The sequence below is a fragment of the Artemia sp. Qi Xiang Cuo genome, chromosome 12, assembly GCF_049724085.1.
Source record: "Artemia sp. Qi Xiang Cuo chromosome 12, ASM4972408v1, whole genome shotgun sequence".
NCBI classification, from domain to species: Eukaryota; Metazoa; Arthropoda; class Branchiopoda; order Anostraca; family Artemiidae; genus Artemia; species Artemia sp. Qi Xiang Cuo.
This window is the reverse complement of record NC_142805.1, coordinates 3183042-3196497: the sequence shown is the minus strand read 5'-3', so window position 1 is coordinate 3196497 and position 13456 is coordinate 3183042. Positions and strand designations below refer to the sequence as shown.

The 13456-nt window shown below is 35.8% G+C and overlaps 1 protein-coding gene across 4 annotated transcripts in view; it reads right to left on the bottom strand.

The window, feature by feature from the left end:
• Nucleotides 1-13456, bottom strand: part of LOC148945662 (importin-4-like) — a 112306-nt gene that overhangs the window by 40241 nt on the left and 58609 nt on the right. For all 4 annotated transcript variants that reach the window (XM_089098305.1, XM_089098304.1, XM_089098306.1 and 1 more), the window contains exons 6-9: nucleotides 12452-12703; nucleotides 10274-10456; nucleotides 4473-4727; nucleotides 1373-1595 (exon numbers count right to left, since the gene is read on the bottom strand). In XM_089098305.1, coding sequence (XP_088954431.1) covers nucleotides 1373-1595; nucleotides 4473-4727; nucleotides 10274-10456; nucleotides 12452-12703 — 913 coding nt within the window. The remainder of the gene's footprint in view (nucleotides 1-1372; nucleotides 1596-4472; nucleotides 4728-10273; nucleotides 10457-12451; nucleotides 12704-13456) is intronic.

Here is a 13456-nt window from a genome sequence, read left to right as displayed (position 1 = left end):
GCCATACAAGTCCTATAACAGATAGCCATGCCAAAGGCTGTGACAAAGTCGACAAAGACTAATGTTATTGTTTGGTGATGTGTTCGACGATTTGTCTAACTGTGAAGAGCTGATCAGTGCATTCCATCCCTGCTTTAAATCCAGCTTGCTTAGGTCAGGTTTTTTTTAGATCTGAAGTAATTCAGGAGAACAATTGCAAAGATCTTCACGATATGCTAATGATGAATATACAGCGGTAGCTTCTGCATTCTGCTCTTTCACTCTTCTTGAAGTCTAGGATACTAATTCAGTTTTGCCATTCCAGGGGGAATGCTTCTTGCGTCTAGATTTTACAGAAAAGTCCTTAAAGTCATGGAGCCAGGCTTGAGGCTTTTTTGTAAATTTCTGCTGGAATCGAGTCATTTCCCGAGGCTTTGTAATTCTTGAGTTTCTTCATGGCTGCCTGAATCTCCTGCGAAATTGATGGTCCAACATCGACATCATCATACGGGTCATGTTGGCTAGTTCCATCTTCCATAGTTGACTTGACCAATTAGGAGTTATTGCTATTTACACAATTATTGCTGATATTGGAGGGTTGGAATAGGAGGGTCGTTACAGATGCCGTGGGATTAAGTAATTTTAATCAATGTTATATGTTTCTTTTTTTTACCAGAAGCTTCAAGAAGTTGCTAGAGTTAGTTTGAATTTTAGTACCATTAGGACCATGGGCACCCATTAGGGGGGGGGGGGGTTATCCATATATTTTTTATAATTTTTAAAAATATAAATTTTTTTTTTATATTTTTGTTCTGAGATTTCATTTATATAGCATTAAAGGTGCCAATTAGACGAGGTTTGACCCCCCCCCCTGGAATTCAGCTTTTGGGCGCCCATGATTAGGATTCCTCCATATCTGTAGCCATTTAATCCCAATATCTTTAGGGGTCTTGGCGAGCTAATTTGCGAAGGTCCTTGAAGGCAGACGACGTCCTACGGTTGCCAAGTTTCCGGAAGGGTTTTATGAGTGGTCACCAGTGTTTCAGCTTCCGATAGATTAGTTTTGCGACAAGTTCAATATCATAGAACTAGTTAAACTGATTTTCAGCTTTTTCATTTTTATAACAAAGAACCAATATAATTAAACATTTAAAACAAAGTTTGATGAAACGAAACTTGTTAACCAGATTTAAAATGTGCTTCAATTTTCCAGAGGAGGGGCGGGGGGTACTATATTACAACTGAACGTAATAAGCAGGCGAGGTCTTCGTAAGTGTCACGTCAGTATTTTTTTTACTGGTAAGAATTTTTTTTCATTTTTTTTACTTTCGGCAAAACCTTTAAACAGTAACAGCTGACCAATGTCATTGACACACTAACTTATGAAGCTTACCAGCTGAGCCGATGGCACTAAGAGCCAATTCTTTGAGAGCCATCGAATGGTCAGGGCCAAGAGCAACGAAGATCCTCTCCATGAGCAAAGGCAAATAAGGCTCCAATTTCTCCTCCATTGTTTCGCAGAACATCTCCAAAGCGTAGAACAGACGATCCCAGCTTTTATTGACTGTTTTCACAGTTGGTAAGGATGTTATTTGAGTTAAATAAGTGAAAAGGACCTAAAATGATAAATTAACTTTAAAACTTTATTCAAATTTTGTGAATGGAGATTTAATGATTAGAACGACTTAGTTTTGAATGATAATATAAGTTTCGTATGGTTTAACAGAGCCGTACCGCTACGCATAAGCTTGTTACTAGCAAGTTGCACTAGCAGAAAAAGAATTAAAACAACAAGGAATTATTAATTTTTAATTGGACAGGAGACATATTAATTGGGCAGAAAATTTAAAACTGTTTTCATCTGTAAATAAAGCATTTAAAACCACAGGCCTGTTGGTCTATGGGTAAGATTCCAGTAGGGGAGCAGGAGGTCTGTGGTTCAAATCCCGAGCAGGTCCACCTTTTTGTCATGTGGTGACGCAGTGGGTTGATTTTAGCTTGGTAATACGGGACCCAGAGATCGAACCCGGTTGTGGCAAGACACCTCAGGGCCCACGCAGGGGCCTTAGTGGTCAAAAACGTCCTTAATGCGATAAGTTACTACTTGAAGCATTTAAAATTGCAAAGTAAATTTAAAAAATGATAAAAAACTTCAAAACGCAAGTCAGCTGAAGTTATTTTCTAAATTAAGATAAGTGTCTCTTTTATTTCTATTGTTTTCTGAATTTAAACTTCACACTTCATCAATTATGTTCTCATAACACTAATGTTGCTCATTAGACTATCAGACTTACAATTTGTCGTAAAACTCTTAAAAAACTATAAGAGAGAATAACTGGCCTAATTAAGCCCCTTGGGTAAATCCGCCAAAACTAATGATAATTTAGACTTATCCTCATATGGAAGAAGGATATATTTCTCTCGATCAGAAAACTGCCAGGCATTTTCACAATTAACATTCTTGCACCGACTTTTCGGATCTCGTAAAGATTATCAAAGGTCTTTGAAAAAAAGAAGCAAAATGTTTTAAATACCGTGATGTCATATGGTAGATGACATCAATATAATGGGTAATTGAAAAAAAATTACTTTTTAAATACGGTAAAACGGTAGATGACATCAATATAATGGGTAATTGACGAAAATGTAAATAAACTGTAGTTAGCTCATAATTTATTTTTTACTGTTGCACTATATTTTTCAGAAATCAAATGGACACTTTTTCTAAATGGTAAAATAGTTATATATTGGTAAAATTTTAAAAATCAATGTTTGACAAGTTATATTTACGAAATTAATTAAAAACCAAATTATTTACAAAATAATATTTTTTTCAATAAAAATTCAGGTTGGACTAAAGAAACTTAGACCCTCCTCTGATATCAAATTTTTATAAATTAAACTTTGGGTAATTCTATTTGTTTTGTTTTCTCTTGTTCTATATTGACAGTACATCTTATCTATATGAAGGATCATACTCGTACGCGAATTTTTTTGAGAGGGGGAGGAGGATTAAAAAAAGGTCCAGGGTTTAGGTGTATCCAAGCCTCGAGGCCCTCCCTCTTTGTGCGCCCCAGGAAAAGATGCAAGTCACAGAAGTTTTTTTTTTTTTTTTTTTTTTTTTTTTTTTTTTTCACAAGGAAAAAAATACCTCATTTTTTGGAGCACCAAAATTGTTTTTTCAGTTTTTTCCTTAAAAAAAAAAAATATATATCTGATTTTTCCCATATTTTGATACATCCCTATCACGATGCACCTGTTGTACCATTTTCTCGCAATTTGGGCCTCCTCACCCCCTTGACTGCAATAAATTACAGCAGAAGGACCTGGACATAAGAAACACACCTGGAAAAGTAATAATAAAATACTTAGAGACGGGAAAGGGAGAGGTAGAATGACCCCCCCCCCCGAAAAAAATACGATATGTATACGATTTTTTTGACATTTGGATACATTCCTAATATCCCTAATACAATCCCTGGGATTGTATTAATAAAATCCCTTAGGGATTTTTTAATATAAAAATCCCTAACACAATATGCATGCTCTAGCATTTTCTCCGAATTAGCTTCCTCCCCCTCCCCCTCTTCTTTCCTCTGAAAAAAAACTTATTGTATACGTAACTGGACCAAAAAAAAATACTGGTAAAAAAAAGTGATGAAATACTTCGAGACGTTTAGGAGATTAATGAAATTCAGAAGAAGCTCGTAGGGATGGGAAGTAGGTAAAATCGAAGTAGATACAATTGTCCTTTTGTACCGTTTTCTCCGTATTTGAGCCTCCCCCCCCCCCCCCCTCTCTAGGAGACTAATGAAATCAGAAGAAGCACATAGGGAAAGAAAGTAGGTAAAATCCCCACTCCCCTCCCCCCACAAAAATGTTACAAGATGTTTACGATTATTTTCACGTTTTGATACATCCCTAATACAATTTGACCGCTGCTTCATTTTCTCGGAATTTGAGCCCCCTTGCCCCCTCCCCTTTCCTCTACAAAACAATTACTGCATACGAGGCTGGATCATAATCAACATATCGGTAAAACGGTAATGAAGTACCCGAGGGGTTTTAGGAGATTAATAACATTTAGAAGAGGCACGTAGGTAAGGGAAGGAGGTAAAATTCCTCCCCCCCCCCCAAAAAAAAATGTTGCAATATGTGCACGATTTTTCTCACGTTTGGATACAACCCTAATACAATTTGACTGTTGCACAATTTTCCCAGAACTCCAAGTCCCCTCGTCACCCTCCCTCCTTTCCTCTACATACTCCAGAGGTGCCCGGACCATAATGAACATACCATTAAAAGTAATAAAAAAGAATACTTCAAAACTTTTAGAGGATAATAAAATACAGAAGAGCAACAAATTATGCAAGGGGAGGGGTTAAAGACATAATCCAAACCTAATTTTTTTTTTTTTTTTACGGAATTTGAGCCCCCTCCCCTCCCTTTTTAGCATTAAACTGCTACGCACGAGCCACGACTATAATACATACCGGTAAAAGGAGGTCCGAATAATTAGACATATCAGGCTGCAGGAATTCACTAAATTGCCCAACAGCAAATAATGCAGCATTGCGGACTATCATTTCAGGATCTTGAATTCCAGCCGTTGCAACACGAGCAAATGTGTCCATGTGTTTTGAACGAATGTATTCTGCACATCCTTCAGCAACAACGGCCAGAGCCACATAAGCACCTCTCTTTGCCCTTGGATCAGGAGTTATCAACGACGCTTCAATCATTGCCAACTACAAGAGATCAGAGAATGAGTCAACTAATTAGTCATCTTCCAAAAATACGGTTATGTGGTACATATCATTGGGATATTTTAAATTCTGTTTTTAAAACAGTAGCCCTCACGCGTATTTTCTACCCTTCCCTTATTTTTTAAGATTTTAAAGTTTGCGATTTTTCATCAATTCATGTTGGCTATTTTAAATATCGTAAAGTTTTACGATTTGGGTTTTCCAATTTGTTTTAGTAAAATTGAATTAGTTTGGCAGGCCAGGATTTAGTTTTGCAGGCCAGGCCCACTAGGCCCGGACCCAGGGGCACACAATGCCAGTGGGCGCGACAAATAATCGATAAATAAATCATCAATAAATTGATTAATCGATAAATAAATCGATAAATAAATTATCACTGAGTGATTTATTTTTTTCTTAACAAAAACTGGAATGATGTGATTTATCATGAAACTCCACCGCCACGCTGCCTATTCACATAAAAATGATTTTAAAACAACACAGGAATTCCGTGGCCACTTATAAACTGTTAGGTGTCTCCCGAAAATAGCAGCTGAGGGTTCGGTATCACCGAACTCTCAAAATTTTGGCTCATCAGCTGCGTTCTGGTCAGTGTTTCCGCTATCCCCGAATTTTCGGGAATTTCTCCAAAAATCTTGCAATAACCGAGCAGCAAAAACGCTTGGGCTTAGAAGCGCAAAAGCTTTAAATTCGGCCCGGGTTTTGAGATCTAAATTAAAAAACCAATGGAGTTAGCTAAGACTGAAATAAATAAACTTTTGCCGTAAGTCTGAAAATTTTGTCTCTGTCCATAATCTTTCCCTTTTTAAACAAGTTAAATATAACTTCTTAAACCCCATTGGCCTGACATAACAAGAAAGAAAAACGAGCAAAAATGGGGTCTTTAAAGGCCAAATGAAAATACTGACAAAACACAACAAAGCGAATATTTCGAGAGGACAAATAACTCAGCACTCTACCTCAATTAATAACACACTTAAAAATCGGAAAAACCAGAAAATTTTGACTCTGCCCTTGCAGAGCACATTTTTGAAAACCCAGACCATACTATTTTATTTAATTAAGCTAATTTCGCATGACAAAGGTATTGTCCAGCAATACAGAGAAGCTGTTGAAATTTATAAATACCATCATTAGGTCTAGCTTTAAACAGAGAAATTAAATAAAAAAAAACAAGTTTTTTAATCTGAAAGTAAGGAGCGACATCAAAACATAAAGCGAACAGAAATTATTCCGTATATGAAAGGGGCTGTCCCCTCCTCAACGCCTCACTCTTTACGCTAAGTTTTTTATTGTTTTAAAAAATAAAGTTGTGAGACAGAGTCAAACTTTAGCGTAAAGAGCGAGGCGTTGAGAAGGGGACAGCCCCTTTCATATACGGAATAATTTCTGTTCGTTTTAAGTTTTAATGTCGCTCCTTACTTTCAGTTAAAAAAACTTGTTTTTTTTATTTAACTTGTGATCGTTTTTTAGTTAATGCAGTTTTATTTTGGCTCACCGTCATTGAATAAGTAAACAAAATTTGCATAAAAATTTTACTTTTCTTTTGCTAAATGGATGTCTCTAAATTTGGTTATGACGTAATTTACAAATTAACTTACGTAACTAACCTCTATATTCGTATATTTTTCTTCCGGCAAAAAATACAAAGTTGCAGATTTTTGCAGATATGAGCTTGAAACCTATGTAATAGGGTTTTCTGATACGCTGAATCTGACGGTGTGATTTTCATTAAAATTTGTTCACTTTTAGGGGATGCTTCCCCCATCTTTAAAAAATCGGGTAAATTTTCTCAGGCTCGTAGCCTTTGATGAGTAATACTAAACTTAATAAAATTTATATATTTAGAATCAGCATTATAAACACATTCTTTTGATACATTTATTGACATCAAAATTCCGTTTTTAAAAGTTTCGATTACTATTGAGCCGTATCGCTTGTTTTTTTTTATTTTTTTTTTATTGCGTATGTGTTATTACGTATATGAGGGGGTTCTCCCTTTAGTCAATACCACACTCTATACGTTAAAATTAAAAAAAAAAAATTGATTCACAAACCCCTGAATCACAAAGGCCGTTTAATTAGAATAGATAGCTCTTTTGAAAGCACTAAAAAAAACTGTAGCTTAATGAGCGTGGTATTGACTTGGGGGAGAACCCCCTCACATACATTATAATTTCTGTTCGTTTTAAGTTCTAATGTTGCTTCTTACTTTCAGTTGAAAAAACTGTTTTTTTTTTATATTTAATTTCTGATCGTTTTTTAAATAATGCTTGGAAATCCGGCGCCCCCTTCATAGAAATGTCCCTTACCCCGAAGAAACATCCTCCACGGAAAGATTCTCCAGAGTAACCCCCTCCTGTAGCACCCCCACCCCCTGCAGAAAAAAATCCTTCCTGAAAATGTCTGTATACTTCCCAATAACCAATAAATAATACTGGCAAGTCCGGCGCCCCCTGCATGGCCATTTCCCTTCCCCCAGGACCCGGGTCTGCATGAACAGATCCTTCAACATAACCCCCGACCCCCCCCAACCTCCCACCAACCGAAAAAAACCCCCCAGAAAACGTCTGTATACTTCCCAATAACCAATACTATATGTTAACATTGGGTAAAGTTCATAACTTTTAGCCCTCTTCGGGGGATTAAATCATCCTAAAAGACATATTTATCATATTTTCGACTATGCTGAACAAAATGGCTATCTCAAAATTTTGATCGGATGACTTTGGGAAAAAATGAGCGTGGGAGGGGGCCTAGTTTCCCTCCATATTTTTTGGTCACTTAAAAAGGAAACTAGAAATTTAAATTTCCGTTCCAATGAGCCCTCCCACGATATTCTAGGACCACTGGGTCGATACGATCACCCCTGGGAAAAACAAACAAAAAAAAAACAAATAAACACGCATCCGTGATCTTTCTTCTGGCAAAAAATGTAAAATTCCACATTTTTGTAGATAAGAACTTGAAACCTCTACAGTAGGGTTCTTTGATACGCTCAATATGATGGTGTTATTTTCATTAAGGTTCTATAGCTTTTAGAGGTCTTTTCCCCTTTTTTTGAAAATCAGCCAAATTTTCTCAGGCGCGTAACGTTTGATGGATATCACTAAAACCGATGAAAATTATAGATTTGATATTAGTCTTGAAATCTAATTCTACTTATGTACCTATTGGTATCAAAAACCCAGTTTTCTAGAGTTTCGGTTACCATTTAGCTGGGTAACTCCTTACTTACAGCTCATTACCACAAACTGTTTGATTTAAGTAATTTAAGAATAAATGAGTCGTACTTCGGTTTTCTCAAAAGAGAAACCGATACTTTGGTAGTCCCAGATGTAAACCTTGTAGCACTTCCCCAATCACTTAATCAGACACGTCAACAACCCCTTAAGTCTCAAAGAGTATCTGCAAGGGATTCAATTATTAAAATCAGGAATCAGATGACATAGCTCTCCGACTCATTCAATTGCTGGTTTGTTTTGTTTTGAGTGAATGAATGCTTTTCTTTTATTTCTCAGTTATTCGCTAGTATCCATCGATGCCGGTTCAAATTCCTGGATTTTTTTGCAAATCGCGGATACTGGTGAATGACTTACGTTTATGGTTGTTAGGTATTTGGTTTTAATTTTTTACCTTTATTGAATTTTATTCATCTTGATTGTTTTTTTCATTGTTTTTTCACGTTCACATTCACTTTCCGCGTTTTATTCGGTTGGTTTTCTGCTTCGGCACTCTCATTGAATACATTTTTTCGTTTCGCAGTGAAGAAGAGAGGCGTGTGTCCCCTCGAAATATTCGCTTTGTTGTTTTTTTTGTCAATATTTTTGTTTGGCCTTTAAAAACCCCATTTTTGCTCGTTTTAAGAGGTTAAATAACAAGTGAGATATTTATTATTCTTATTTTTTTTACCTGACATATTTTATTCGGTTATATTTCTAAGCATGTTGTAAATCGTTGCTTTGTTCTATTTGTTGTATATCGTTGCAATTTTTATTTATGTATTTTTTATACATTTTAATGTTGAGGGAAATAAATAAATAATAATAATAACAATTGCATACTATATTACTAATTTATTATTCTGCTATCAATTTTAACATGTTATATTAACAATCTCTATAGAATAGAATTCATTAGCGCTAAAAGCCCATAGGCCACGGCAAAAAATATAAAACAAAGAACAATTACACAGAAAATACATAAATCCTATCCTACAGAAACCTAGCTCTATGATCCGCCACGAGACAAAGGAATCGTGCCAAACTTCTAACATCCATAAAACACTCATCCGTACACACTCTCACCAACCACTCAAAATACTACCGAAAACAATTTATACATTTTTCTTTTGATATATTTATTGGTATCAAAATTCCGTTTTGAGTTTCAGTTACTATTGGGCCGCGTCGCTCCTTACTTACAGCTCGTTACTACGAACTGTTTGAAAGACATGTTGGTCCTCTGGTATGAGAACCTCAGGCTGTTTCGACAGTTGATGGATTACATGAATTTCGCAGTGAACTGAAAGGAAACTGGTTTTCTACACATGAATTTTAATCCATGCAGGCAGTTGTCTCTCGAGTAGTTATGAGGATGTTTTTGTGTGTTTTTAAGAGGGGGACGAGAAAATAGAGCAGATGAATGGTTTTGTGTCTTATACATCCAGGTAGGTCGTAAATATTTATTATATATTCAGTTATTTTAATTATATTTTTATCATTTGGGGGGGGGGTTAAGGACAGCTGGTAGTAAGTGTGTATGTAGGGTTTTGTAAAGCGTGACGTTTACCCCAAAAAGTGTATAAACTTCGGGTTTGTTTATAATTTGTTTATTGATTTTTAATAAGCCTTTTTTGTGTGGGGGGGGATTTATCCTTGTACTGCTACTCAGTACTTAACACTGAGAAGAGGAATAAGTTAGCGCCAGAACCTTGTAGAAGTAGTCGGTTTCACAATAGTGCCGTTTTTTTAATCGTGCCATTTTTTATTAGCGCCTTTAATAAATGCCGCAGTAATAGAAATGTAATAGCCAGTGCCATCCAGTTTGCGAAAACTTAAAAAAGTGAAAATTACTAATTTATTATTACTTAGTTTATTCTATCCAACAATATTTTATTAGTTTATTAGAAAATTTATTAGAAAAAAAATATTTTATTAGGTTGTTTAATAGACAATTATTAGATAACATAATAATAGATATTAAGAATTAATAGGTAATAATATAGATAATGCATGATAATAGATAATTATTTATAAGATAATACTAATTTTATTAGAAAAATATCAAAAATGACAAAAGCAGCTTCGAAGAAAACGATTCTAATTATGTTTTAAGCCACCGACCAATCATGAACACCATTCAGAGCTACATCCACTGCACCACTAGCTGCACCACTATCTGAAATTAAACTAATCTGTCGAAAGTTAATTATTAATAATTGGATTTAATTAATTTTATTAATTAATTAAAAACAATTTATCTAGACTACATTCCTAGGTAACTAACCGAAATTACTAATTTCTTACCAAAGGGGGCATTAGTTTATCTGGAGACATATTGAGGGCTAAACTATTCACAGCTTGACTAGCGACAACAGCGAGGGTCTCTGTCTCCTCAAAATCTTCTTGGTCATCAGGGTAATCTTCTGTTACCATACATGTGAATAAAGTATTCAAAATTGGTTGCAATAGCTTAAGCTTGATAATAGCCTGAAAAAGGAAACGAAAACCTTTTGAAGATCTACAAAATTTACGACGAGGCAATTTTGACACAAATTTATAATAATTTTTTGGGATTTTTTATTTTGTATTTTTAAAAACCCTCCCCTCTTCTCTTTTTAAGACTCAATGTGGAGTGTATCTCACGCATATTGAACTTTTTCTTGCAGTATTTCTTTTGGAAAAATGGTGTCTTGTATTTTTTTTTCTTTTTTTTTGCCAAAAGACAAGACAAAATGTTTTAATTTGGTTTAATTCCTATATAAATTATGCGAGTTTTAAATGTTTTTAACCTTTTTAACATTTTGACTTTATCCTGACACACAAATAACTTTTGATAGTGAGGGGTTTATGATAGCCATTTTTAGAAAATAAATCTTATCTTAGTAAGAGCTCTTCAAAAAGTAGCCACAATTGGAACTATATTCATAACACATAAATAAATGAAAAATAGACTTATAGCGACTGTATAAAACTTTAGTCAAACTTCTCGCCCATTGGCTACAACAGTCTTATGGTACAGATTGACAAACATTCGACAACGCTTTTTGTTCGGAAAAATTCAAACACTAACAATGTGTTGATTCGCAGAGACAATTTCAAAGGAAAGGCACTGCGTTAAATAAATCTATAATACAGCCGTATTTCCCTCAATCATAAGAATTACGAATACTTTGGCCAAAGTGAGTGCTAAATTACTTGTCAAAGTATTTTTGAACTATAGAGATATTTCAAAACGATACTACTACTACTACTGCTACTAACAACCCAGTGGAGCACCAGTGGAGCTATTCAAAGCCTCCCTGTTTATACCATCCCAAGAGACCCTTATTTTCCTTAAATCTTTCCTTACGACATCCCATTCTGAGACAGCCCGATTTTCGTTTGGCCTAGACTGTTGGCCAACAAGAACAATCTTTGGCAATTTGTCCTCCTTCATCCGCAGACGGCGTCCTAGCCTTCCCATCCATTCTTTTAGTCTAGCCCTATAAGATAGGATTGGCCCACATTTTTCGTACAGAACACCAGTAAAATACATAACAATATAGTAAAATAGAAAACATCAGCCCCATCTAGCTTTTAGGTTTTTTATGAACTGCTATTACCACTAATACCAACAACTCACCGCAGCATCAAGCCGCCTGAGGCCAACAAAGCTATGCACATTCCTCCTCCATCCCAATCTATTCAAAGCCCCCCTCTTTAAACCCTCCCTGGAGGTTCCCATTTCCCTTAAATCTTTCCTTACGACATTCTCCCACCCCAACCGAGGACAGCCTGATTTTCGTTTAGCCCTAGACGTTTCGCCGATAAGGACAATCTTAGACAATCTGTCATCCTTCATCCACAAAATGTACCCTAGCCTTCTCAACCTTTTCCTCATTATAGCCCTAGAAAGCGGCATTGGCCCACATTTTTCGAACAGCTTACTGTTTGAGATGCAGTCAGTCGGGTACCCAAAACAATCCATAGGCAATTTCTCTGGCAAATCCTCCTCCTATTTTTTTAGCACCCACGCTTCAGAACCATACTTGACCATTTTAGTGGATACTAAAGACTATAGTACTGAGGCGTATGTACATCTTTTCCTCTTTTCTCATTTTTTGCTTATAATGTTATTTCGACTAAACACTATAGAAAATATTTTCCAAGAAACGAATACTTACCCTGTTGTGCAATGGTAAATAAGCTTTAGGTAATTATTTGGTGTTCATTCTTTTTTTTCGGGAGCATCTGTATGGATATATCAGGGTTAAAGCGGTAGCTAGCAACCTAGTAAGAGACGATCACGTCCCATAGTAAAGGCTACAATACCCCAAAACTCCTAAAAACATCATTAAAAATCTATAAATTACCAGGAATTACCATAGCTTACCAGGAATTACCAGAAATTACCAAGAAATTACCATTAATATGACCATAAAACAAGTTTTAAAAAAACATGAATTTAATCATATAGGCTACACAAATCTCATACACAAATACCTTCTTTTTCGTTTCAGCCAAGCAGCTAATAAAATGAATTGCTTTACTACGCAGCGACTCCTCTAGCTCCTTATTGCTTATAATGCCCAAGCACATTTCTGATAAGGTTTTGATATGTGGAGCTATAAGACTCAGTTCACTTTCCAACAGAGTTTCCCATAATTCCATGACTTCGATCGCCCTTGCTTCATCTGTTTCCACTAATATCTTGTTCAAATTTAACACCGTTATCAATAGTGGTTGGATTTTGCCCTGAAAGGAAAAATATTTTCTTATAGCAGAAATATATAGCTTAGGAAATGATAGTGGGGAAGCAAAACATTTATTAAAGACAAGAAAGGGGGGGGGGAGGGTCAAATTGTTCAAATTGGCCAAGAACAGTTTACGCTAAAAAAAAAAAAAAAAAAAAAAAAAAAAAAAAAAAAAAAAAACATGTCAGCATCTTATTACAGAAAAGCTGACATCAAGAGCATAGGGTGAACGGATTAGAAAACTAATAAAAGAGGGGGGGGGGGCAGAGGGAGGATCAAAATGGGAAAATGGTCAACGTTTCAGAGCTTGTAGAAGAGTTTTCAATTCGCTTTGCCGAAAGGCTAAATCGTTGTTTTATTATAGAGAATTCTCTGCGTGTGGTAGACATTAGGAAGACATGGCAAGTAATCAATTCTGTTATCAGGCTATCTTCTCTGCCTCCTTCTGTCCCTTCTAGTGTTGTGATGGTAGGCGAAAATGTAGAGAATGAGCTAAAAGTTCACGATGCGTTTACTTCCTATTTTGCTAATATGGGCAAAACTACAGCCTCTTCTGTAAGTCCTTCTTCTTCTCTACCTGAATTTACGTTTTTATCTTGGACTGCCTTGTCCTAAATCAATGGCATTGAAACCTGTCTCTGAAGCTGAAATAGCCAGAATTGTCAATGGTTTGAGGGGTTCTTCATTTTCCGGCTCAGATCGAATTTCTACTAAAGTAGTTAAGCTCTTTTTTACTGTCATCGTCTCTGCCCTC